General features: G+C 39.4%; 1 protein-coding gene across 3 annotated transcripts in view; it reads left to right on the top strand.

Moving 5' to 3' along the window:
- The window catches only part of VPS13A (vacuolar protein sorting 13 homolog A), a 161,800-nt gene that overhangs the window by 123,369 nt on the left and 11,135 nt on the right, over positions 1-27,296 (top strand). For 2 of the 3 annotated variants that reach the window (XM_082241458.1, XM_082241457.1), the window contains exons 51-68: positions 1,701-1,829; positions 2,687-2,820; positions 4,254-4,383; positions 5,124-5,356; positions 5,986-6,139; positions 7,312-7,458; positions 10,215-10,296; positions 11,147-11,216; positions 11,411-11,519; positions 12,178-12,291; positions 15,939-16,084; positions 16,178-16,259; positions 16,630-16,743; positions 18,467-18,542; positions 18,643-18,806; positions 20,478-20,523; positions 21,246-21,369; positions 23,092-23,206. In XM_082241458.1, coding sequence (XP_082097584.1) covers positions 1,701-1,829; positions 2,687-2,820; positions 4,254-4,383; positions 5,124-5,356; positions 5,986-6,139; positions 7,312-7,458; positions 10,215-10,296; positions 11,147-11,216; positions 11,411-11,519; positions 12,178-12,291; positions 15,939-16,084; positions 16,178-16,259; positions 16,630-16,743; positions 18,467-18,542; positions 18,643-18,806; positions 20,478-20,523; positions 21,246-21,369; positions 23,092-23,206 — 2,169 coding nt within the window. Of the gene's footprint in view, positions 1-1,700; positions 1,830-2,686; positions 2,821-4,253; positions 4,384-5,123; positions 5,357-5,985; positions 6,140-7,311; positions 7,459-10,214; positions 10,297-11,146; positions 11,217-11,410; positions 11,520-12,177; positions 12,292-15,938; positions 16,085-16,177; positions 16,260-16,629; positions 16,744-18,466; positions 18,543-18,642; positions 18,807-20,477; positions 20,524-21,245; positions 21,370-23,091; positions 23,207-25,783; positions 26,323-27,296 lie in introns of those variants that run through there. The other variant, XM_082241459.1, reaches the window with a different exon arrangement.

The raw sequence follows: 27,296 nt of genomic DNA, 5'->3' as shown, positions 1-27,296 counted from the left end.
ATGGTACTTAACCTTGGCTAAATCATAGTTGTGCTTGCCAAGTCACGACATTTCTCCAAGTAAGCACATACTTATCAAGGCTCTTGTTGTTATTGCACCATTTGTGTACATGATGATTTCCTAAAAGGATGGAATAGGTCTGTTGCCCGTAGCACATACAATTTAAAAATGCACACAAAGAAGGCAGCAAAGGAAGGGAAAGGAAATTGATGGAGGGGTAAACAAGAGAATAATACAGTGGTGCACCGCAAGACGAATGCCTCGCAAGACGGAAAACTCGCTAGACGAAAGAGTTTTCCGTTTTGGAGGTGCTTCGCAAAATGAATCTCCTATGGGCTTGCTTCGCAAGACGAAAATGTCTTGCAAGTTCCTGTGGGTTTTTCCCCCTCCCTACCCCTTTTTCTAAGCCGCTAAGCCGCTTATCAGCTGATCTGATAAGCCGCTAATAGCGCTAATCCGCTAATCCGTCAATGGGCTTGCTTCGCAAGGCGAAAAAACCGCTAGACGAAGAGAATCACAGAACGGATACTTTTTGTCTTGCGAGGCACCACTGTAATTTATTATTTCTATTACATGTTCTTACACTAGTTACCGTGGAACAGAGGTAGCCAACATGGCTTCAGATAATGTTGAACTATGCCTCACATCAGCCCCAGCAATCATGACCAGTGGTCATGAATGACAAGAACTGAAATCCAACAGCATTTGAAGGGCATCATATTGACTACCTCATGTTATTCGGCTATTTACCAAAGGCTTTGAAGGAAAGGTGGGGTTTGAGGAGAGATTTGAATGTTTAAGAGGTAGCCTCACAAAGGCATTCTAGGGGGTTCTTCCAGCCACAGTGGACTGCACAGAACAAGGGATGGGGTTGAGGGAGCTGAGGGTGATTAAGCTGGATGAGCAAAGGTTTGTGATGGGATAAGAGAGTGAAGAGCTGGGGTGAGGCCAGCTGGGGTTTTGAAAGTGAGACAAGATTGTTTTGTAGGGTCTTGGAGTAGACAGGATTAGAGATTTAAGGAGAGGATTTGTGCAGTTGGAATTACAAGAGCGATGAATAATTTTGTCAGTAAAGTTGGATCGATTTCAGGGTACCAAGGTGATACAGTGGAAGAACAGAGATGATGTGATTGCAGTAGTGCAAATTTTGACTGTTTTGTGGGAGACATTCAAAGTGAGTTAGCATCGGAGAGTAAACAATTCTTAAAATGGCCATTTCAGTATAGTCACAGTCCACATATTTATACAGATAGTATTAAATGTAGTCTTTGATTGAGGGCAATGCCCTTTGCTTCTGAAAGCCTGAGTGAGTATGCCACATTTTTTACTTTAGTGTTCTTGTAGTTTTCTTCTAGTTTTATTATACTAGCCTGTGCAGCAAAATGCCAGGCATAAGCTGCTCCATGAGAATGGAATTTACCTCTATCTACCTTCTCATTTGTTTTTACCTTACTCTTACTAATTTTACTCATCTTCTAAAGAACAGATCCATGCAGATTTCTAAAGCTGAAAGTGTAGTTGAAATTTAAAATAATTGTTTCATCTCCCATGTCCAAATGATGTTTAGTAATAGAATCACAATCCTTACAATTACTTAATATTAAGGTAAAAAAGATAAAGGGTTGATTTTTGGAGGCTGCTCTTTATTTCCCATTATGTGTATCCTTACAAAATCATGTATTTATCCTTTTCTTCCCCAGTGCACTCCTTTTTGGCCTGAAAAAAATGAAAGCAAGTTACGTGTTAGAGTAGAACATTCTGACATTCCACCAAAAATTATACAGTTTGATAAGCAAGAAAATTGTTTGCTGCTACATTTAGACAACAGGGTGAGTAGCATAATTTACTAGCTACATAACTTTTAAATGCATGTTCTACCTTTTTCCTCTATCCAAAATGCATAGAATTGAAGGGGATTGCCATGAGTTTGATCCCAATTCCACCCCAAGATAGTTGCATTTAGCTCCCATTGAAACAACTGAGACGTAAGTTAGTCATGATAACCTATCTTTTCATATTGATTTCACTGGAAACTAAGTGCAACTATCTTGGAGTTTAATCCAACAACTAACTAACTTGGAGTGGAAGCCAACAAAGTACAGTCGTACCTTGGATCTCAAATGCCTTGGCTCCTGAACAAATCAGCTCCCGAACGATTGAAACCTGGAAGTGAGTGTTCCGATTTTCGGAAGCCAAACATCCAGCACAGCTTCTGATTGGCTGCAGGATGCTCCTGTAGCCAATTGGAAGCTGTGCCTTGGTTTTAGAACGGTTTCAGGAGTCGAAAAGACTCCCAGAACGCATTCTGTTTGAGAACCAAGGTACGACTGTCATTCAATTAGTACATTTCAGTTACATTTCATTTGTGCAAAGGAACTTCTCCTTTCTCCTCTTCCTGTGCACCTGCTCCAAATTTGCACCAGAGAGTTGGGGGAACTTCCAGAACAGTTTTAAGGAAGGTGCAGTGGTGAACAGGAAGAAGAGAGAAAGGGGATGTTCCGTTGGCACTGCCAGAAGTCCTTCCCTTGGCTAACAACCAGCTCCATATAAAGAAATCAAATGAATACTTTCAAATGAGCAAAATATGCCAAACTAATTCAGCTTTTAGAACTAACATAATTGTTGTGATAATAAATTAGACTAATGAATAAAATCAATTTTAATGCACTGTTTTCATATCTGATAGCTTGGAGGCATTATTGTGGATGTTACACCAGCTGAACATTCAACAGCAATTACATTCTCTAATTATCATGATGGTGCAGCTCCCTTCCTGATAATTAACCATACCAAAGAAGAAATTATTGAATACGGGCAAAGGTACGTGTGGTGAAGGTGGGGGGGGGGGTTGGTTTATTTATTCTACAATAACAAAACACAGCTCCTTCTCCAGTGGTTCCCCTAAACTCACACCACTGCCACCAGTCTCACTTATTTCCTCTGAATCTTTAACTTACCAAGAACCTGGTAGGGTCAGATACAGGTACTACATATGTCAGAGGTATGGAAATATATTTATTACACAATGCCCATTAAAACTTAATTCAAATAAAGAGAATTTATTCACATGATATACAAGATTTCCTTCTAATTCTATAGAACACAGAACACTCTAGGATTTTGTCACATAGTTGTAGCTGGATAACTCAGTCTTGGTAGAGCATGAAACTCTTAATCCTACGGTCGTTGGTTCGAGCCTCGCGTTGGGTAAAAGAATCCTGCATTGCAGGGGATTGAACTAATGACCTTAATGGTCCCTTCCAGCTATACAGTTCTATGATTCTATCTGAGTAAATACTGGTAATCAATAATACAATTTTTTTCCTGTATTATCTTACTAGTGCTTCACTGCCAAACAGGTATTGGGTATCTTAAAGTATTTGTTCAATTTAGCAAAGCAAGAGAAGACCACAGGATACTTGAGAAGTTGGGTCTGTCTCTGATGGCTTTTAACATCTGAACCTAATTCAGCAATCTTCCCCAGTCCCAGACACTTTACGCATGCTGGTTTTTGAATTCCATTCAAAAAGCGAAGGTTAAACCTCTAGGGAGAACCTATTGTACATTTGTTACATTTCTATACTGCCCATATAACCGAGAAAACAATTATATAGGCAGTTTACAGACCATTACCGTTACAAAGTGTAACACTGTGTTTTAAACGACAAAAACAAGCAAACACTAAAACCAATGTTAAATAAATTAAAACGGCTAAAACCTCTATAAACAGAGCAGTTTAGGCCAACATCTAGCAAGCATAGGAAATAACTTGGTGTAAGAAGCTAAAACCACTAAAATAGATATTATAATTAATATTATACCTGGGAAAGCAAAAAGGTTTTCATTTGGTGCCTAAAGGTCCATAGTTGCTACTCAACTCACATCACTTGGCTGAGTAGCCTGAGGAAGTGTCTTCAATGAAGATCTCAAGGACTGGCCGGTATATGCAGGAAAAAATCATCCTTCTAGAAATTTGACAACGGTTACTGAGGACCTGAATGGGTTGGGTTATGACCCTTGTCATGTGACAGAGGCAGGAGAGCAAAGAACTCTGGGAGGCAGGCACAGTCCCCTTCAGTTTTTTCTCTCTTTCCTGATGGATCAGGTCATTTTCTCCCGGCACACTCTGACCTTCTGTGTCAGCTAAGTGTTTTTAACTTCAACAGAACTTTATTTCTATTTCTTTACTGTTCCCTCCTATATCCTTTCTCTTTCTAGTATTGTGATTTACTTGTTCTTGTTTTTTGTTGCAGTTCTCACTATGCAATGGAAGATGTTCTGTCCCCTAATAAAGCAGTTCTGTACACATGGGCTGATCCTGTAGGGTCTAGAACATTGAAATGGAAATGTGGAAAGAGCAGTGGGGAAGTAACTCAGAAAGATGTATGTATGCTACTATTAATAACACTCAAATCAGTGTTGTTTATTAACAGTCAAAGAATCTAATACTTAAAATGTTTTGGCGTAGTCAGGAGCAAAGATCCAGCAACTACAGACAAAATCCATGAGTCAATTGGATCTGGGCTATACCTTTTGTTGTAAGATGGTTTGCAGTGACTTACACAGGATTAGCTCTAACCTGACCTACAAGGTTATACAAGATTCCCAGCTAATTGGGAGCTTTGTTTGTAGCTGGTTGAAACCACACTTTCTTTATTGGATGCATAGTTAAGGCGTCATCTGGATCAAGTGTCATAATTTTAGTTGTGTACGGATTGATTTGGGGCCATGTTGGGCACTGATAACCAGTAGCTGTGTCAGATGTGGATTGCAGCAGCTGATACCTAACAGTAGATGGAGATAAGCCAGAACCATTTTTGAAAAGATTGTAAGTGTATCCAAACTTGCAAATATATTAATTTCAAATATTTTTATACCCACCCTTCATACAAATCTAAACACAGTTTACAAGAGTAAAATCCAACTTCAGAAAATAAGATTTTAAAGGAAAATAAAAGCACCTCACAATGAATTAACAGAGTAAAATACAAAGAAAAACAATCACAGTAACCAAGCAGTCTCTCAGTGTATGGTATCAGTAAACTACAGAATCCTTGGTGAATAAAAGGATTTTCCGGAGACTGTTGTATTGAAAATGAACATTTGCTTGTCTTCCATTTTAGGACTTGATGACACCTATCCAAGTGGGAAGCAAAACTATTTATTTAGTTTCATTTTTTGAAGGCTTGCAGCGAATTATTCTGTTCACTCAAGATGAAAAAGTTTTCAAACTAACATATGAAAGTGAAAAAGCTGAACTGGCAGAACAAGAAATCATTATATCATTACAAGATGTTGGGATTTCTTTAGTAAATAACTATTCAAAACAGGAAGTAGGATACATTGGCATCACAAGGTAGTGTTGCTTTAATTTTAAAAACACAGTGTTTTCATTTTAGCTACATATGTTGTTGGATTCAAGTGAACTGCTTCTGGATGATATAACATAAGAATATGGGCATGATCCAGCCAGTTAAACATTTTTAACAGTGCATTTCTATTCTGATCTCAATATAGCCTTACATCCAGGCAGGTGCATATAGTACAGTATTGCACTCTAAGTAATCATTCATTTCAGTGGAACAGTATTAGACACATGCTTAAGTTTTCTGTCAAAATGATTAGGATTTGAAAATGCTTAAGTGTGACTGGATTGTGCTCAGTATAAATACAGTAAAGCCTCAATTGGGACAAGTTAGAATTGTATCAGTTTCAGTACTCTAAAAATGCACAATAATTTTTGGAGCTTCCAAAAAGTTTTATTAGCGATTAAAGAGATACTTTTGGAACTGGAGTTCTTTTTGCTTCTAACAAAGAGCTCAATTTTCAAGGTTAAATAAATTTCAGAGGTATCATGAAACATCATTATTTATTGGGTTGTCAGGTGATAGTTTTGTTCATATATTTTTTCTGCAAAATATATTGTGTTTGATAACTATCAGGCAGGGTGAAGTTTACTGTTCTATTCTTTATTTTGTTTGCAAGTTCTGATATAATTTGGGAAACGAAACCTAAAAAAAAGTCAAGATGGAGGCCACTGAGTTTGAAACAAACTGAAATGCTGGAGAAAGAATTTAATGACTACTGTGATCACTCACCCACAGAAAATAAAATAGTGGAGCTGGATGATAATACTCCGGTAATGTTAAGGGGAATTTTGTTTGTTTGTCCATTTAAAATACATTCGTAACATAAAGCTTAGCATAACTGGATATTGCTCTTTTATTAGAAACTTGTCAGTACAGGGTCATATTCAACTATGTTTTACTCAGAGTAGACACATTGAAATTAATGAGCATGCCTAAGAAAGTTCCATTAATTTCCATGTGTCTGCTCTGAGTAAAATGAGTTGAATCTTCTGCTCCTTGCCTTGACTTTGTGTCCTGCTGTAATTTGTTCCACAACAGAGGCTTAGAGCCTGATCTTATTTATATTCACTCCAGGATAAATTCCACCAAGAGTTACTGCATAGAGTTATGACTTTCATCTGCCTTCTGCTGTCTGGATGCGGGGAAAGGCATGAGCACCCTGACCCCTGGTTCTCAGCAGTTGTGGTTCTCCTTCATGATCTCTATACTGTCCCACAGTATTCTACCAATGCATCTTGTCAGCATAAGGATTTCTGCTTGTACAATGGGACTTTCCCCCCTTTCCTCCCCCCATTCCCAAAATCTCCAGATTTAGGGGGGCACATGGTGGGAATAGGGGGGAAACATCCTGTTGTACAAAGTGAAATCTTTCGGCTGATAAAACGTTTGCCTTAGCTCTATGCTGGGTTCCACCCATGGATTCTGCACCTGGGCAGAGCAAAATTTAGAACTTTTTAGTAACAAGTAAAAGTTTAAATAAAAAAATTCCTTCCAGTAGCACCTTAAAGACCAACTAAGTTAGTTCTTGGTATGAGCTTTCGTGTGCATGCACACTTCTTCAGATACACTTTTCGTGTGCATGCACACGAAAGCTCATACCAAGAACTAACTTAGTTGGTCTTTAAGGTGCTACTGGAAGGAATTTTTTTTATTTTGACTATGGCAGACCAACACGGCTATCTATCTGCTGCAGGTAAAAGTTTATTCTTGACCACCACAAGAGTGAATGCTAAGCACCCCAGTTGTCTTCTCTCATGTGTCAGAAGCCCTTGAAAGAAAAATGATTCTCTACTGCTGCTTAAGTACTTGCTTAAATGTGTCCCTTAAATAACATTGACACTTAAGTGGTTATATTTGGCTAGATTCTGACTTATGTTGTATTTGAAAGATTTATAAGAAATGGCATTAAAATCTGGACATCTTTTTCCTTTCAATATGACAGGTCTGCTTCACACCTACTGGTAATAACATGAAAATGCTTCAACCAAATGAAATCCCTGTGAGAAGAAGCTTCTTGCCAGCTTTAAAAGTACAATATAGTACATCTGAACATCAGTCATCCTTCAGAGTCCAGATTTATAGAATACAAGTATGTTTCAAGGTTACCAATAAAGAATATTCAAAATCCTTTAATGTAACATTATAATTGAGACAAGGAAGATAATAAAGTAGCTTTCAGGGTTTTTACCTGAGAATGATGGATGACATTCTTCATAGGGATGCCTCCTGCTGGAAAGAATAGGCAGGGTCCACGGAAGTCTTTTGCCTCCTCTCCCAAGGGAGGGAATCATCCCTCTCACCAGACTGGCCCTGCCTGCAGATGGTGATGGTTGGAGCCTTTTGTTCTCTCTTGAATATTTGGCTTTTCTTGGTCTTGCGCATTTCTTATTGCAGCTTTTGTGAGTTGGGTTTTTAACTGTTACTACTGTTTTGGTTATATTTTATTTCAGTACGTTACTCCATTGCCCTGTGTGTGTGTGTTTGTGTGTATGCTTCATTTCTTTTTTATTTCCCCCCCCCCCCCGGTTTTTCCCCTTGTGGTCTGAGGGAGAATTGTGTCTTCACAAGGGGCGTTTTGACTTCATCACGGTTCCCTGGGAGCCCTTACTTTGATTTCTGAAGAGCACGAAGCTTAGCAGGTCCCTCATTTACATTTACAATACTGAGCAGAGCCACCATTTTGTTTAAACACTTGTTGCTCATAAAACAACCCACCTAAGTGGGAGCACCATTTTCTCTTTGATCAGAATGTTGCCTGCCCCAACATCACCATTAATTAAGCACTTTTGCGCACCAAAACACAGCATCGTTGCTTGGTTCCTGCCCCGCCCTGCATCATTGATCAGTGTGCTTTGAATTTCAGCTTTCTTTAATCCTTTCAACATCCTCTGCCTTTTGAATTTCTGGGGGGTTGATCAGTGCACGGACAGTTTGTGCATGACCAGCTTCTTCCTTCCTTTTTGGGTATGCTCCTGCATAATCGTTATGGCTTTGCCTCTTTCTTCTGCGCCTCTGACCATGAAGATTGTACAGGAGGCTACTGGTCAAACGCCAATGTCACCTTCTCTTGGAGTGCCTGATATTATTAGGCAGGAACCTCTGATTCACACTCTCATTCTGCAGGTGGGATGAGTCATGCTGCTTTCTGTGTGAGTCATATTGGTTTCCTCTCATGGGTACACTTCTGCATTCACAAAGAGGTTAAGGACTCCTTCCCTTGTCGTAAACACAGAAGTCAGAAGTGCATAAGGCCCATAGAAAGCCCATAAGGAAAAGAGTAAGCACCATCCTGGAGGTATATGAGGAATGTCATCTGTCATTCCCAGTAAACAGAAATTCAGAGTAAGACAAAATTTGGTTTTTACAGATAATGGATTACACACAACTGAATTCTGTTCAGGACCTGAAATTAATGTGCTGCAATCCAAAGTTACTCTGGGCTGTGGGGATGAGGTGGGATTCAGCAGAGGCATCCCTCTGCTCACTTCTTCTTCTGCCATCATTCCAGCGGTACAGATAGCCCCATTCATGTCCTGAACATGCATGCAGAAAGTATCTGGAGGTATCTCCACTTGCAGGGTCCAGCACATAACCTCAAAATGAGGTGTCCTGAGGGCAGAGCTGAGCCAGCCCAGTATTGGCTGCATCCTGATCTGCTCTCATAGCCATGGCTAGCCAGTCTGTCTGCCCCACTTTCCAACATGATGAGCTGCCAGACTATGGATGCAGGGATAGTCCTTGAGCCTTGGTCATGACCATTCATTTCAGTGGGACTTCTCTGATTGTGATCAAGCCCATGCAATTATGCCCTCTCGACCACTTCATTCTGAAGAACTGGCACTGTTACAGGTGCCACATAATATCCATTCTGCATTTGTAAGAAATTTGTAAGAAATCAATATTTTAATGTGGCAGCATCTACATTTTTGAACTCCGTGACATTTGCCAGGTGCCTTCCCTGTACTCTTTTTGGCACCTGCTAAAAACATTTTTATTTAGACAAGCCTACCCAGATATTTAGAATGCTGTTGTGTTTTAGTTGATTTATTTTTTTGAATGTTTAAATTGTTTTTACTAATAACCTTGCTGTTTTATTTTTTCCTGTAAACCACTTTGAGGTTTTCTACAACCAAGCTGTATATAAATTTTATAAAATAAATTCAGAAATAATACAATCAGTATAAACTGGGCTTCTTGAAAGCATCTTTATAATAGAAAACATTTTTTAATTTTTAATTTTCAAATGACAAAATTTGAAAATAGATGTTTTTGCAAAGTGTATTAAGTGTCAAGTATTTTATTCAATTCATCTTACAAATACAGTGGTGCCTCGCAAGACGAAAAGAATCCGTTCTGTGATTCTCTTCGTCTAGTGGTTGTTTCATCTTGCGAAGCAAGCCCATTGACGGATTAGCGGATTAGCGCTATTAGTGCTATTATCAGCTTTCAGCGGCTTTTAGCAGCTTATCTGCTGATCGGATCAGCTGATAAGCGGCTTAGCGGCTTAGAAAAGGGGGGGGGGAGGGAAAAAAAACAGCAGGAACTCGCAAGACATTGTCGTCTTGCGAAGCAAGCCCATAGGAAATTCGTTTTGCGAAGCACCTCCAAAACGGAAAACCCTTTCGTCTAGCGAGTTTTCCGTCTTGCGAGGCATTCGTCTTGCGGGGCACCACTGTATCAGAATTCGGAATAATATAGGTTAAATTATATAAAGACCTTCAACATTTAGAATGCAGCCTTCATGTAATGGAGAAGCTAATAGGAAGTATAATTGTAAATTAGGACAAAAATAAGCATTTGCAAATGAACATCTAACATGCACCATATTGTCATTACCCTTATCAGATACAAAACCAGATTCCTGGAGCCATATTTCCCTTTGTGTTCTATCCTATTAAACCTCCCAAGTCCATCTCCTTGGATTCAGGTTTGTTAATACAGTTTAATGCATTGTTATTATTTTTCTGCATCTGTAATAATTAAGAAGAAGGAAACATTGAGATCTTCATGGGGGGAAGTCATTCATAGTAAGATTAGAAAATAAACTACATTTTGTTGATGGGTTTGCATAGTCCTAAATTTGCTAGAAGTTGAAATGTCTCAGCATTTCATGAAAGCATATTATGCAAACATTTGTCTTTTCTTTTTTAACAACAATAGGTTCTTATCAAAGAACAAGACCAGTCAGACATTGCTATATATAGTCTCTTTAGGAAGCAAAGTGATTCCAGTCCTAATCTGGAAGTAATCTGTGGTTTTGTGAGACAGCTTCTGCCATTTGTATTTTCCATGGTCCTTGTTCTGGGGCAATGAAGGATTCACCACCTTTCCCTGAAATCTGTTAGCTGTAGATAACACTTGCAGACAACATATGATTGTCAAGCAAGAATGTTCTCCTAGGATGGATTGGGAACAGCAAGGGACTCAGTGCCCTTAGGAAACCTAGAACTTACTTTGAGACCTATACAATTGATGCAGTTGGAATTTGAAAATAACTTCTATGTAACTTCATTAAACTGTTCACAGTCAGTGTATATCTGCTGAACTTATATTGAAAATATTTGTGGATGTGCACTCCTCATTTTAGAAAGTAGTGTCATTTCTTCCCATATATGCCTCTAATACCTTAGACCATTGGTTTGTCCAACCCTTCCATTATATCCTTTGCAAATGGACTCAGTTCTATATATTATAGTTTACATGTCAAAATAAATTGAATTCTACATAAGTATGAGTCATTTTTACGCACTCCTGTTTCCTGTTTGGAATTTTCATAGAACCCAAACCCTTTACTGATGTCAGTATTGTCATGAGAACTGCAGGGCATTCTCAAATATCACGTATAAAGTAAGTACATATTCCTTTTTCATTCTTAAATCTAGACTGCCTTTCTACTTAATCCATATGAATTCAGTTGGAACTTTCATTAATAGAATTTTTTAATATTTTTATGAACTGGTGGATTTTAAAGACAAAGACATTATTAACAGAACAAAAACAAAAAAGCTTCTGCAATGTGACACTTTTAAACTATTTTGCAGGTATTTTAAGGTCCTAATTCAAGAGATGGATCTCCGATTAGATCTTGGGTTTCTTTATGCATTGGCTGAATTCTTTACATTTGCAGACGAAGTGCCCAAAGATCAAGAGGTACAAATTATTGTTCAATGGAGTTAAAAAGCAACAAACCATAATGTGTGTTGGCTCAATTTTTTTATACACTGATTGAATATTTTGTACCAAATGGTGCTTAATGAGAAATATGGAACATGTGCTACATTGGACATATAAACAAGGTCAAACACTGTTTGTCATCAAATAAGAAATAGAACATGAAATATTTCTACACATTGACATCAACCCAGAAGGTTCTTTAAACTCAACAGAATAGCTATACCATTTGTCATTAAACTGGTAGTGTATAATTTGGCTTTAAGAAATGCTGGTTTTAAGTTAATGAAGGAGCGTCTCCACCCCCATCATTCTGCCTGGACACTGAGGTCCAGCACCGAGGGCCTTCTGGCAGTTCCCTCACTGTGAGAAGCAAAGTTACAGGGAACCAGGCAGAGGGCCTTCTCGGTAGTGGCATCCACCCTGTGAAACGCCCACCCATCAGATGTCAAAGAAATAAACAACTATCTGACTTTTAGAAGACATCTGATGGCAGCCCTGTTTAGGGAAGTTTTTAATGACTGATGTTTTAATGTATTTTTAATCTCTTGTTGGAAGCCGCCCAGAGTGGCTGGGGAAACCCAGCCAGATGGGCGGGGCATAAGTATTATTCTTATTCTTATTCTTATCTTCACAGATAGAACTCTTCAAAAAGGATGTAGAATCTGTACATGAGGAATTGAAGAATATATCATCAACAGATACATCACAAATCAGCCTATATGAATATTTTCATATTTCTCCAATCAAGGTATGTGTATGTCATAACTCTTATGTTTGGATATTTAAATACGCAGCCAATAAACAAGAGTGAAGATGAAGGTGATTATATTAATGCATGAAACCCCACTTTACTCAGAATGAAGCACAGCTTCCAGCCCATTCATACTCCACCTACAAACAGCCCAGCTGCAGTGATTTTTATACAGTACATCCATATCCCTTCCTTTGAGCAATAATGCATTCACAGCCCTTCTACCCCAAGAAAGCTGGGAATCTGTGCTGCACATGTTGCTACAGACACTGCCCCTTTTTAAGTTGGAGTCAGTGTCCTTTGCTGCGGTGGGAGATGTGCCCCAAAAGGACAGGAGGGACAGTATGGACAGAGCAGAGGGGTTCACTTCTGAATAAATAGAAGATCTCACTTTAAGCCCGAGATTCTTGGTTTGTAATACTCTCCCACTTTTACCTTCATAATTAAAATGGAGTTAAAATGCTATAGCTTTTAGTTTAAACGTTGATCAGTGTTTAAAAAGCACTGGTAAAACCACTCCTTAACAAATCCTCGCTGGATTCAGAAAGTCTAAGTAACTAGATTCAGTTGCCAATAAGGCAGTTGCCAATCTCCCCTTCTTCAGCAAGGTTCTTGAGCAGGTGGTCATGGACCAGATCCAGGTGCTCTTGGAGGAAACTGATTTTTCTAGATCCATTTCAGTCAGGGTTTAAGCCCCGTTTTGGCACAGAAACTGCTTTGGTTGCACTGTATAATGAGTTTTGTCTGGAGAGAAACAAGGGAAATGTGTCCTTGTTAATTCTCCTCAGCTTCTCAGTAGCTTTCAATATCATCAACCATTGTATCCTTCTGGAGGGGCTGTCCAGGTCAGGGGTAGGTGGCACTACTTTGTGGTGGTTCCAGTCCTACTTGGATGGTTTGTTTCCAGTGGGTGACGCTTAGGGAGTCCTATTTGGTCCTGTAGAACTTCAATGTCACATTCCTCAGAGTTCAGTGTTTGCTGTTTACCATCTACATGAAACCACTGAGCAGGGTTATATGGAGTCTCGGAGTATGTCAGCAATATACTGATGGCACACAGTTTTACTTCCCCTTTATATCTGCAGGTGAGGCAGTGGATGTGCTGGACCATTGTCTTGCCTCAGTGATGGACTTGATGAGAGCCAGCAAACTAAATCTCAATCCAGATAAGACTGAGTCACTGTTTGGGGGTGGTTCTGTACTCCCAGATGGATGGGAGATGTCTGCTCGAGATGGGGTTACACTCTGAAGGAGTGGGTACGCAGCCTGGGGGTACTCCTGGATTCTTTGCTGTCATTTGAGAATCAGATGGGCTTGGTAATGCAGAGTGCCTTCCATCAGCTTCAGCTGGTGGCTCAGCTGTGCCTCTTATCTGGCCAGGGGTAGCCTAACTTCTGGCTATGGTTTGGGAACCTCTAGGTTAGATTAGGGCTGCCTCTGAAGACGGTTTGGAAACCTCAGTTGGTGCGGAATTCAGTGGCCAGGTTGCTCACCAAGGCAAGTCGGTTTGAGTATATTACACAGATTCCAGCCTGGCTGCCAATTAGTTTCCAGGCCTAATTCAGAGTGCTAGTTTTGACCTATAAAGCCTTAAATGGCACAGGACCACAATACCTCAAGGTCCTCCAGTTCCCATATGAACCGACCCACGCCCTGCAATCCCCATCTGAGGCTCTTCTTTGTGTGCCCCCTCCATAAGAAGTGTGGAGGGTGGCAACAGAAGAACAGGCCTTTACTGTGGTGGCTTCCCATCTGTGGAATGCTCTCCCCAGGGAGGCTCGCCTGATGCCTTCATTACATGTCTTTTAGTGCCGGGTGAAAACATTTCTCGATCACCAGGCCTTGGGCTGATTAACATTCTATGGCCTTTTAAATATGTTTGTGGAGGGGGAGTTATTGTTGTTGTTGTTGTTTAGTCGTTTAGTCGTGTCCGACTCTTCGTGACCCCATGGACCAGAGCACGCCAGGCACTTCTGTCCTCCACTGCCTCCCGCAGTTTGATCAAACTCATGCTAGTGGCTTCAAGAACACCATCCAACCATCTCATTCTCTGTCGTCCCCTTCTCCTTGTGCCCTCCATCTTTCCCAACATCAGGGTCTTTTCCAGGGAGTCCTCTCTTCTCATGAGGTGGCCAAAGTATTGGAGCCTCAGCTTCACGATCTGTCCTTCCAGTGAGCACTCAGGGCTGATTTCCTTCAGAATGGAGAGGTTTGATCTTCTTGCAGTCCATGGGACTCTCAAGAGTCTCCTCCAGCACCATAATTCAAAAGCATCAATTCTTCGGCGATCAGCCTTCTTTATGGTCCAGCTCTCACTTCCATACATCACTACTGGGAAAACCATGGCTTTTACTATACGGACCTTTGTTGGCAAGGTGATGTCTCTGCTTTTTAAGATGTTGTCTAGGCTTGCCATCGCCTTTCTCCCAAGGAGCAGGCGTCTTTTAATTTCGTGACTGCTGTCACCATCTGCACTGATCATGGAGCCCAAGAAAGTAAAATCTCTCACTGCCTCCATTTCTTCCCCATCTATTTGCCAGGAGGTGATGGGCCCCGTGGCCATGATCTTCGTTTTTTTGATGTTGAGCTTCAGACCATATTTTGCGCTCTCCTCTTTCACCCTCATTAAAAGGTTCTTTAATTCCTCTTCACTTTCTGCCATCAAGGTTGTGTCATCTGCATATCTGAGGTTGTTGATATTTCTTCCGGCAATCTTAATTCCGGCTTGGGATTCATCCAGCCCAGCCTTTCGCATGATGAATTCTGCATATAAGTTAAATAAGCAGGGAGACAATATACAGCCTTGCCGTACTCCTTTCCCAATTTGGAACCAATCAGTTGTTCCATATCCAGTTCTAACTGTAGCTTCTTGTCCCACATAGAGATTTCGCAGGAGACAGATGAGGTGATCAGGCACTCCCATTTCTTTAAGAACTTGCCATAGTTTGCTGTGGTCAACACAGTCAAAGGCTTTTGCATAGTCAATGAAGCAGAAGTAGATGTCTTTCTGGAACTCTCTAGCTTTCTCCATAATCCAGCGCATGTTTGCAATTTGGTCTCTGGTTCCTCTGCCTCTTCTAAATCCAGCTTGCACTTCTGGGAGTTCTCGGTCCACATACTGCTTGAGCCTTCCTTGTAGAATTTTAAGCATAACATTGCTTACATTTATTTTGTATTCTCATTTTATATTTTAATGTTGCGAATTGCCCTGTGATCTTCAGCTGAGGGGTTGTATACAAATTTAATAAATAAATAATAATAGTTTTAGTTTTGCTGCAGCTGATCTTGCAAGACCAGGGCCTCAAAAGTGCACAGCAGCTCTCGTATGGAAGCATTCCACAACACAAGAGCCCCAGGACTTCTAGTGAGAGAGATGCCCAGCACTATATATCCTTACCCCAAGGTCTCATTTGAGGATTTGAAACCTCATATCCATAGTCCTAGTCATACACTTTGTACCATACTAGTTGATGGTTTGTATTTTTGTGCAATAACAGTGGTAAACATTCTTATCAAGCTGACTTATATGTAAGATATAATAATGTAATATCATAGCAAAAATATTTTTAAGATCTAAGGTAGCATCCCACATACTACTGGTGTTTCCCATATTTTCATCCCCTCCCCCCCCCCTCTCATTTCAGTTACACTTAAGTTTTTCACTTAGCACTCCTGGAGACGATAGCAACAAGGAAGAGACACGCAAGGAGCTAATTCCAGTTCAGTCCTTAAACCTCTTGTTAAAGAGTATTGGGGCCACACTCACAGATGTGCAGGATGTTGTTCTTAAGTAAGTAGAATATTCACTTAGTTGATTTTAATTAAAACATTACATACAGAATATATTTTATTTTGCCATTTTAATGTAATTTACTTGTTCTAGATTGGCATTCTTTGAGCTCAACTACCACTTTTGTACTACAGAGCAACTGCAGTGGGCTGTAGTTATGCATTATTCAAAGCAGGTTAGTATATCATGAACCTAACATGAATTGACCAATTTGCTTGGCACCTTCATTACATAACTTTAGGTGCCAGCCAGGCAAAAAAAAAATCTCTTTAACCAGGCATTTGGTTGGTTCTATGGGTTTTTAAATGTGTTTGTGGGAGGGGTTTGTTTTCATTTTATTACATATTTTGTATTCTCGTTTTGTATTTTTCTGTCGTGAACCACCCTGGGAGCATAGGCTAAAGGGTGGTATACAAATTTAATTAATAATAATAAATAGCTGCGTAGACAGACTCACAAAAATGAGTTATTTGTAGATTCCTTTGTAGATTGAAATTATATGCTTTAAATATATATTTTCTATAACATGTTTATTTGCATTTTAGGCTATTAAGCAAATGTATGTTCTTATTCTTGGACTGGATGTTTTGGGCAATCCATTTGGATTCATAAGAGACTTGTCTGAAGGAGTTGAAGCATTCTTCTATGAACCATACCAGGTGTGTTCTCCACCTAGTTTTTCCTCAAGGCAATCTAAGACAGGCTGTACTAGCATGTAAATATTTACAGTGGAAGGCAACAGCCACTTCACATAAAATTCTGCGAAAAGTGTAGAAAGATACTGAGTTTTCGAAGGCCTAATCACTGTGGAAGGAACAAATTTGTGGTAGATGTCCTTTGGAGTATTGCAAGACTGTCATGAGAGTGCCTGGACTAAAATTTGTCATCCAAAAGCTTTATTCACCTGGTTTATCACCACAACAATGATTAACATTGGGCTTCAGCAAAGCAAAGAATTTAATTCAACAGTGCCTATATGACATTGAACGACAAAATAATTTGGCCAACATAAGGAAATTTTGTCAATGGTATGATTATTTCTCACCTAGTCTCCTTGACACATTGACACCCTACTTGCAAAATTTAACAGTTCCAAAATACAGACATGCTTTCACTTATGCAAGATTGAACATACTGTACTTGAAGGTTGATTTCAAAAAATTTCGCTGGAAAACAGTTTATGTCCATGTGGAGATGGCAGTATAGAATTGCCTGCTTCTTGGGAGAAAAGTGATGACAAACCTAGACAGCATCTTAAAAAGCAGAAACATCACCTTGCTGACAAAGGTCCGAATAGTTAAAGGTATGGTTTTCCCAGTAGTGATGTAATGGAAGTGAGAACTGGACCATCAAGAAGGCTGATTGCCGAAGAATGGATGCTTTTGGTTTCTGGTGCTGGAGGGGACTCTTGAGAGTCCCATGGACTGCAAGAAGATCAAACGCATCCATTCTTAAGGAAATCAGCCCTGAGTGCTCACTGGAAGGACAGATCGTGAAGCTGAGGCTCCAATACTTTGGCCACCTCATGAGAAGAGAAGACTCCCTAGAAAAGACCCCGATGTTGGGAAAGATGGAGGGCACAGGGAGAAGGGGACGACAGAGGACGAGATGGTTGGATAGTGTTCTCGAAGCTACCAGCATGAATTTGACCAAACTGCGGGAGGCAGTGGAAGACAGAAGTGCCTGACATGCTCTTGTCCATGTGGTCACAAAGAGTCGGACACGACTAAACAACAAACTGCTAGATTGGACTCTTTATAAATATTTGAGGAGTGAGAATCTAGGGATCTTGGTGGACCACAAGCTTAGTATGAGTCAACAGTGTGATACAGCAGCAAAAACAAAGCTAATATTATTCTAGGCTGCATCAACAGAAGTGAAGTGTCCAGTTCAAGGGAAGTAATAGTACCACTCTATTCTGCCTTGGTCAGACCACACCTGGAATACTGTGTCCAATTCTGGACACTAAAATTTAAGGAGAATATGGACAAGCTGTAATGTGTGTTGTGGAGGGCATCTAAGATGACCAAAGGTCTGTAAGCCAAGGCGTATGGGGGAAGGTTGAAGGAGGTATGTTTAGCTTGGAAAAGAGATTGAGAGGAGATATGATACCCATCTTCAAATATCTGACGGGCTGTCACATGGAGGATTCCAACGAAACATCAGGAAGAGCTTTCTGACAGTAAGAGCTGTCTCCCTCAGGAGGTGGGATGGCCATCTGTCCTGGATCCTTTCACTGAGATTCCTGCATTGCAGGGAGTTGGATTAGATGACGCTAGAGATCCCTTCCAAGTCTACAATTCTATTATTCTTAGCAGAAAAGAACTGGTTGTAGGTTATCAATCAGAATATTTTAAAGATATTTGTCTTTCTTCTTCTTAGGGGGCTATCCAGGGTCCAGAAGAGTTTGTAGAAGGAATGGCACTGGGTCTTAAAGCCCTAGTTGGTGGTGCTGTTGGTAAGCAGTCATTTTTTTACACATAGGTAAAAGCTGCAAAAGTAATTTTTTTTACTCTTTAAAACATTGAATTTTTTCATTAAATCTCTTATGCTAATAGGTGGATTAGCTGGTGCTGCATCAAGAATAACAGGTGCTATGGCTAAAGGAGTAGCAGCAATAACTATGGATGAAGACTATCAGCAGAAGCGAAGGGAAGCCATGAATAGGCAGCCTGCTGGCCTGAAAGAGGGTATCACTCGTGGTGGAAAAGGCTTGGTATCTGTAAGAAACATCACATAACGTATTTTAATATTGATTGATTGAATGGTTTCAACACTAGTTCTTTGGCGGATAGAGTTGCAGTCACAAGCTGCATAAATTATATTCTCATTCACATCAGAAGTGAACATGATGGGATTCTGACAGCAGAGTTGCTGCTCCCTTGCAAAAGAGGGAAGAGGCACAGAGATGGAGAGGTTGGTGTAATGCAAATAGTGTGACTGCAAGCAGCAGTGACTCAGCTGTCGGGAGGTCAGGTGAGCTGGCCCCACCACACCATTTGCTATTGATCCATGCTCTCATTAAGGTAAGATTGAAAATATTGGCTATGATTTAGAGTAAGTGAAAGTTTATATTAGGAATTCAGTCTCCATTATTTTTATGCTCCAGTACAGGCATAGGCAAACTCCGGCCCTCCAGATGTTTTGAGACTACAATTCCCATCATCCCCGACCACTGATCCTGTTAGCTAGGGATGATGGGAATTGTAGTTAACCTCTGGAGGGCTGGAGTTTGCCTAAGCCTGCTCCAGTACTTTGGCAAATGAGTGTTTAGACCCCTGGGCTCTCACTTGCGGGTGCCTCAAGGTTCCGTCCTCTCCCCCATGCTTTTTAACATCTACATGCAGCTGCTGGGAGAGATCATCAGGGGGTTTGGGCTGGGTGTTCATCAGTATGCGGATGTTACCCAGCTCTGCCTCTGTGAAGGCGGTGAAGGTCCTGTGTGAGTGTCTGGAGGCAGTTGGAGGATGGACGGCGGCTAACAGATTGAGGTTGAATCCTGACAAGACAGAAGTACTGTTTTGGGAGGACAGGGCGGGTGGGTATGGAGGACTCCCTGGTCCTGAATGGGGTAACTGTGCCTCTGAAGGACTAGGTGTGCGCCCTGGGAGTCATTTTGGACTCACGGCTGTCCAAGGAGGCACAGGTCAGTTCTGTGCCCAAGGCAGCTGTCTACCAGCTCCATCTGGTACAACAGCTGAGACCCTACCTGCCTGTGGACTGTCTTGCCAGAGTGGTGCATGCTCTGGTTATCTCCTACTTGGACTACTGCAATGCGCTCTGTGTGGAGCTACCTTTGAAGGTGACTCGGAAACTACAACTACCGGTAATCCAAAATGCGGCAGCTAGACTGGTGACTCGGAGCAGCCGCTGAGACCACATAACACCGGTCCTGAAATACCTACATTTGCTCCCAGTACGTTTCCGGACACAATTCAAAGCGTTGGTGCTGACCTTTAAAGCCCTAAATGGCCTTGGCCCAGTATACCTGAAGGAGCGTCTCCACCCCCATCGCTCAGCCCAGACACTGAGGTCCTCCTCTGAGGGTCTTTTACTGGCTCCCTCACTGCGAGAAGCAAAGTTACAGGGAACCAGGCAGAGGGCCTTCTCAGTAGTGGCACCCTCCCTTCAGATGTCAAGGAGATAAAGAACTATACAACTTTTAAAAGACATCTGAAGGCAGCTCTGTTTAGGGAAGCTTTTAATATTTGATGAATTATTGTATTTTAATATTTTGCTGAAGCCACCCAGAGTGGCTGGGGAAACCCAGCCAGATAGGTGGGGTATTAATAATAAATTATTATCATTATATAATCAACTTCACAGTCTTAAATCATGCTGAGAAATCCATTTTAGACCAAAAGTTGAGATACCATTTTGTTTTAACTTGCAGGGTTTTGTCAGTGGAATAACAGGAATAGTAACAAAGCCAATAAGAGGTATGATCGTTCTCTCAGTTTGTACTATGTTATTTGAACCTAAAGCTGCTATTTGCTGAGATATACTTTATGTGAAAAACAAGCTACTTTTTACCTGCTGCTGACAAATGAAGCAAAATAGAAAAAAATAATGTATGTTTACAATTGTTATAATGGTGTGTCATAGTTTTAATTAGCGCTAAGCCAAAATAGCCTCCTGTCTACCATTTTGCAGGCTGTGATTGGATGGGAGTGCATTTTGATAATATTTAGGAGAACTTACAGAGAGGGGTGAAGTTTTTTCACCATTACCAGCACTTACCACATTCCCTGCTGCTGTCGGACAGCATTTCCCCCTTATTCCTTTAACTTCAGGACCAGACTGAGGCCGAAAGTACTGCTTGCACTCTGATTTGGATCCAGATATCCTCAATGTTGCAGGGGGCATGCATTTTGTGAAACCTTTTACACTCTTCCTCTCCCACAGCCCTCCTTTAAGCTGGAAAAGTTTATGAAATAACTCACACCTCAGTCTTAATTGTAGCAAATGATAAAATATGCTTTCTTTAAAAAGATGTTCATTTATTTGTTAGAGTGTGGTGCTGGTTCAGTCCCCGTCTGCGTATTCCTGCACTGAAAGGGGCTTGGCCAAGTGATCCTCTGGGACCTTCCCAACTCTACAATTCTGTGATGCTGTGATTCTATTTTATGTTTTGTTGTTTGCTGCTGTCATTGTTTTCTAGGAGCCCAGAAAGAAGGAGCAACAGGTTTCTTCAAAGGCGTTGGGAAAGGATTAGTGGGAGCTGTAGCAAGACCCACTGGAGGAATAATAGATATGGCTAGCAGCACCTTTCAGGGAATTAAAAGGTAAGAATGTATTGATTACCATTATTTGTGACCACCACCGTCACAAAGTGACTGCGCCATACTGTTCACATTTCAGCCCTTGATCAGTAATTTTATTTAAACATTCCTTAATAAAATTATCAGCGCTGATAACACAGGTACTTTAAATAAAATGAGGACAACTTCTTTAATTAAAAAAAAAATCAACAGTTGTACACATGATAAATTTCATTTTATAATACTTATATTACTTTTCTTTGAAATATTTCCCCTAAATATAAAACATATTATTAGCTTGGAATAGAAGTACTTGAAAAAAATATAATTTTAAATATGTCATTATGTGTATAAATATATAAATATAAAACATATTATTAGCTTGGAATAGAAGTACTTGAAAAAATATAATTTTAAATATGTCATTATTGGTATGTTTCTCAGCTTGGCATAGGAGACATCCATGTAAACAGTTGTGTTCTGTAGTTCATCCAAGACAGGCACATGTTGGGGTTAGCTAAGTTGCATGTGCTCTGCCCTTTGGACTCCTTCACTTTAGTTCCTGTCATTTCCCAAAGCATATGTGTTTTTTCTACTCTTCACAATTTTTTTGCCGTTTGAGCTCAGGTTCTTTCTTTTCGCTGTATTTCCCTCTCCTTTATTCCTTCTTTGCCTTTTCAAAAAAGTTTTACTAAAAAACAGTAACCCTTACCTCTTACTCCATTCTTTTCTCACTGTGTCTTCAGATTGTCATAGTTCATACCAGTAAAAACTACAAAGAAAAAAAACATAGCATACTAAGAGAATTATGCGAAATTTGCTGTTATGAACCATTTTGTTCCAGTGTGTTTTATTTTCTTTGTGCGCTGTGCGAAATATGAACAAGCCAGGGCTGAATTGATATTACCCTTGCTGGTACCTTTCCCGGGAAAATCAGAGGCTCACTATGTCAGGTTCCTATTGGAAGACCGGACAAACGCTAGAACATTAGCAGTGGCGAAGTTTTTATCGGTGGTTGCAAGAACCAATGATCCCTATCTTTAAGTCTGAACAAAATGCTTGTTTAACCTGGAGGTAGGCTGTCTGAATTGTGCTTTGCTTTGTAATGATTTGTTGGGTCTCTGGACCGTAATAAAGATTGATTGATTGATTGATTGATTGATTGATTGATTGATTTTTCTTTGTGGTGAGAGAGCCTCCCCCATAATAGAGATATTCAGGCTCCCCTGCTCTGTGTTCTTTCCCAGCAATCAGGTCTTCACTGGCTTTTGGTACACCCATGCAATGGGAAATACACCTACTGGAGCTAGAAATATATTTTTATATATCTATATAATGTCCAGTAGCACCTTAGAAACCAAATAAGTTTGTTCTTGGTATGAGCTTTCGTGTACTTTCCACTGCGTCAGACCAACATGGCTACCTACCTGAACCTACTGGAGCTATTTTTGTTTGTGGGGCGTCATATCCAATGGAAAGGGTGTTTGCCCTGTCGCAAGACACTAGACAGGAGCAAAGACTTGTGGGAAGCAGGCTGGACTCCCTCAGTTTTTCCTCCTGTCTAGACGTAGGCAGTACGTTCCTCCTGACTCAGCTAAGTTTTTTTACTAGTTTCTGAATTTGTAATTTGTATTGCTTAGCTATTTTTATATGGATGTTTATAATTTATTAAAACATTTTAGAATATTCATGAAAATATTTATTCTATTTCTGTAATGCAAAGGTCTTAAATTTCCTCCCCCTCAGAGCTACAAATGCTTCCGAAGATGTTATGAGCTTGCGTCCTCCCCGCTTCTTTGGTGAGGATGGAGTCATTCGACCATACAGATTAAGAGATGGTGCTGGAAGTCAAATGTTACAGGTGAAGAAACTAAACCTTCAAGGAGATGTAATATAATACTCTTTTTACATGCACATACATTCCTCTTCCATACTTAAACATATATATTTTTTAAAAAATATTAGGAACAATTATTCCTATTTATGCATTCAGGAATGTTTTAGTATTTAGTCAGGGGAGACCATTTTTCCAATTTGCATTAACAGTATATGTTACCTGTTGGTTTCAAGATTATTTGACATTTTTTACTTAAGTTTTTGAAAATAATAATAATCTGCTTTTATAATATCGGCGCATCCTTCTCTCTCCATCTGTTGCATGTGTGTTTGTGTGCAGAACTATGGATGCACATTTCTGCATGCTCCGGATGGCCTGTATTGTTCCTCTCATTTTCTCTGTGATAACACGGTCCACAAGACAGATGTGTTTATTAGACCTAAGAAAGCTGCTAGATTTCAAGATAAGGATTTTTAGTTAAAATACATTAGAAATGTAGCTTAGAGAGGCAGCTGAAATAGCAGTCTTTGGTTTGAAGGAATGTGAAAGCAAAACAAAAAATCAGCTACTGCAGCTGATTTCACTTTGTTTTAACCCTAGCGTGTGGGATTTTTACTGCAGAGATCTTGGATATCATATAAGCATACTTAAAGTTAAGTACGTATCCTAAGTGCTGTTTTTTAATTGTCTAATAAAAATAGAGATTTGCAAAATGGCCAGTGTGAGGGGATGTAAGTAGGATAACAGATCCAAAGTAGTGGGGGGAAAGCGACAACATTTATATTAAAATGTTTTCTAAAGCCTTAACTATATAACCTACACAAATGCCTTAATGAGAAGGGACACAACAAAGAATAAATATTGAGATGAAAAGAAATGCACTTAATCTTTTTGAAATGTCTTTATATTTATAGAAGTCTTTATTTGAAATGTTACTACAGTACTTCAATACAGGTTTTTATTTTATTTAAAAATTATTTTTTATAGTCTATAAAACTCATAGTATTTTGAATATTGGCCATTGTTGACTAGTTTTTATCTAGAACAATTTTAAAAAGAAAAAATAAATAAAGGGGTTTATTTTACTATGGAATTGAAACATGATAGTGGCTAGTGGAATTAGTTGTGAGAAATAAGTGTATAGAAATGTTGAGAAACAAAGACTACTGATGGAAGGAGCAAATTGGCTGCAAGATTCTCTCTGGGAGCTCACACACTCATGCCCACCTTCTGAGACAGAGTCTCTTTTAGAACAATGTGTGAACCAAGGCACTGTGTAGTTACAGTTTTCCTTCTTTGTTTGATAAATTGGAACAGTTGAATTGAGAACAATTCCCAGATCCTTTTTGTTAAGTTTTGGAAAGTTCAAAATTGTTAAATCTGTGGCCTCATAGTGAATAATGGGAATTTGAGTATATTCGCAACAATTGAGCAGCTTCTTCCACGTGTGCATGGAGAATATCCCTCAGTCACTCAGTTCACATCCCACTATCTGAAAGTGGTTGTGCAAGCATTGGTCACAATGATTTATTTTTGATTTATTAATGCATTTTATAATAGTTTAGACACTCCTTATTCAGATAAAGGTTTCCGTAAGTAGATTTACTGTACTTGAGGGTACAGTGAGACAGACATAGAAAGACATTCTATAACTCTCCTGTGATTTTGGCAGGAAGGGAACTCTGGTATTGGCACCACCATCCCGAGTAGTACATATACGCTTAGATTTAGTCTGTTGTGATCACATATTAGAACTGGATAAATGGACACGGGCTGAGTCCTGATACCCCTTTTCTGCTGTCAATTTACTGGGAGAGGCAATTTAGGATCATTACAATTGACTGTTCAATTTAGTCTGGGAAACAAAGGGGATTCTGGCCAATGATGAGGTGGACTTCACCATCTTCTCCTATCCCACAGTACTTAATTAATTTAAGTAGTGTTGTAAAATTGGCTCACAAGGTGGCTTGAGTGCTTTCATGTGCTCCACCATAAGTTGAAGCAGCTATGGTAAACCAAAGCAGTTACTGTAAACCAGATTTACAAATTGCAGCTCTGGAACTGAATAATGTCTGACTGATACCAGCAATTTATGGTGCAGAACCAGCAGTTTATGAGTACAGAAGCTTTCATATGCAGAGTTCCTCTGCCTGTGGAGATTTATCTATGCATTCCAATGTATTAAGCAAATCTGTGTGCAGATCAGTGCAAAGAAAACTCTCTTACTCACAGGTTTCCTGTTTTATACTTTGATTTATAAAATCTATGTGGTCTAAAAATAGAAAACGCAAATAGAGTTGGTTTTATATAGTACAGAAAGCTATGGTTCAGCTGTGACTGTGCTTTGTAAGTTCCAAAGTCTTTTGAGCAATAGGTTTTGAGATTTGCATATATTTATAGAAAAAATAAACTTGGACTTATTTTAGTGAGTGGTGAAATATAGGATTACATTTGTACTAACTGAAATTCTTCTTCTGCATATTAAAAATTCGAAAGTTGCATCTCATCTTTCTTTTTTTGCATTTTTAAAAATAACAAATAATTAAACTTTCCAGCTTCAACTAACACTTCTGCTTCTTTCTTCTCTTACCATGCTTGCAGAAAAGACAGGCCTGCAGAAAATGGACTATGTGTCATATTAGTGATAGTGATGATGATGACAGTTAGAGTAATATGTACTTTCTCTGCTGAATTATCAAGTTTAATGCTGCCACTTTAAGTTTAACTGCCACAGAAAAGCAAAAAATTATAGTAGCTGTTTTACAATTGTGTCTTAAATGTAAGTTTAAAAATATACACTAATGAAGTCTAAGCACAAACACAAAGAAAATTGTTGGTTTAATTGTCTTTATTTGAATGCTGTTGCTTTGACAGTACTTTGACAATAATCTTGTAACTATGATTTTTCCCCAGTCAAAATATATACTGTTTTTAAATAGTATATTTTCCATTTACATCATTATTTTAATTTTATGCATTAAATTTAAAATCATTTGTGCATTTTTACGCAAAATGCCATTTAGATATAAGTGCTCAGTGTTGCCCTATAACTGTGTTTATTGTTGTTGTTAAATTTTAGTTTTAGGTATTGAAAATTGTGTATGAATATTCTGTAATAACAATAAATGAATCTATATAAAAAAAGATTGATCTGATCTGTTCAAACATCCCTACCATTATTTATTATCTTACCTATTTGTCATTTGCTTTATCAACTTTTATTTTTAAAAACACATTTATAGTTTACATCCTTTCATTTTCAGAAACTTAATTTAACATTTTTGCCTTAAACTTTCATTTAGTTCAAACATCTTGTGAAATATAGTAATGAAATATGAGGCTTTTAATTCTAACCCTGTGGTTCAAATTGAAACTACTGATGATTTGACTTTTAAATGAAGGGGCTGCAACCACAAGGTGCTGCAAGGTGGAAGAGAAACTCACTTGGAAATATTTTGATGATCAGTCACTAGTCCAGCCACTAATCAGCCAATGTGCCAGAGAAAATAAGAATATGTAAAGGCTTTTGACTGAATTTCAAGAATATATAAAGGCTTTTGACTGCATGGAGAGAGTAGATGCCCTTCATTTCTTCCGATCAGTGCACAACAGGAACATACACAGAAATGGTAAAGTAGGGAAGCAGTGTCATCCTGACCAAGGCAACTGAAGGCATATAAAAGACCCAAATGAGTTTATTGCCACTGTGGTAGTAGGTGAGGAGAAGCCTAGGTGGTGGACTGTCCATAGCAGTGTCTGTTGTTGGGTATCACTATTACAGGAGCTGCTGCTCTACTTGAATGTTCTATTTATAGGGGCTTTGTAATGTTTTCTTTCCATTCAGTTACACCATGTGATTATGATAGTATAAGAATATGCCTTCTGTAAGCATATCGTTGAAACATTGCAAGGTTTATCTATCTTGTGAATCTGAGAGAAAAGAAATTTTTGACTTAGAAATTAATGCTTTTACTTTTCAGCAATCCCTAGGGAATGGACTGTCATCTCTGTAGCAGCACAGCTGCTGATAAGCCAGAGTCAGAAACTGGGCATCTGTGAAAGCTTAGTTCCTTAGATTTATGGACCACTGAGTAGGGATGGGAGTTTTCAGAAA

Source organism: Podarcis vaucheri, assembly GCF_965113315.1.
Source record: "Podarcis vaucheri genome assembly, chromosome: 11".
Lineage (NCBI taxonomy): Eukaryota > Metazoa > Chordata > Lepidosauria > Squamata > Lacertidae > Podarcis > Podarcis vaucheri.
Note: the sequence above shows the minus strand (reverse complement) of the source record. Positions and strands in the feature narration are given on the sequence as shown.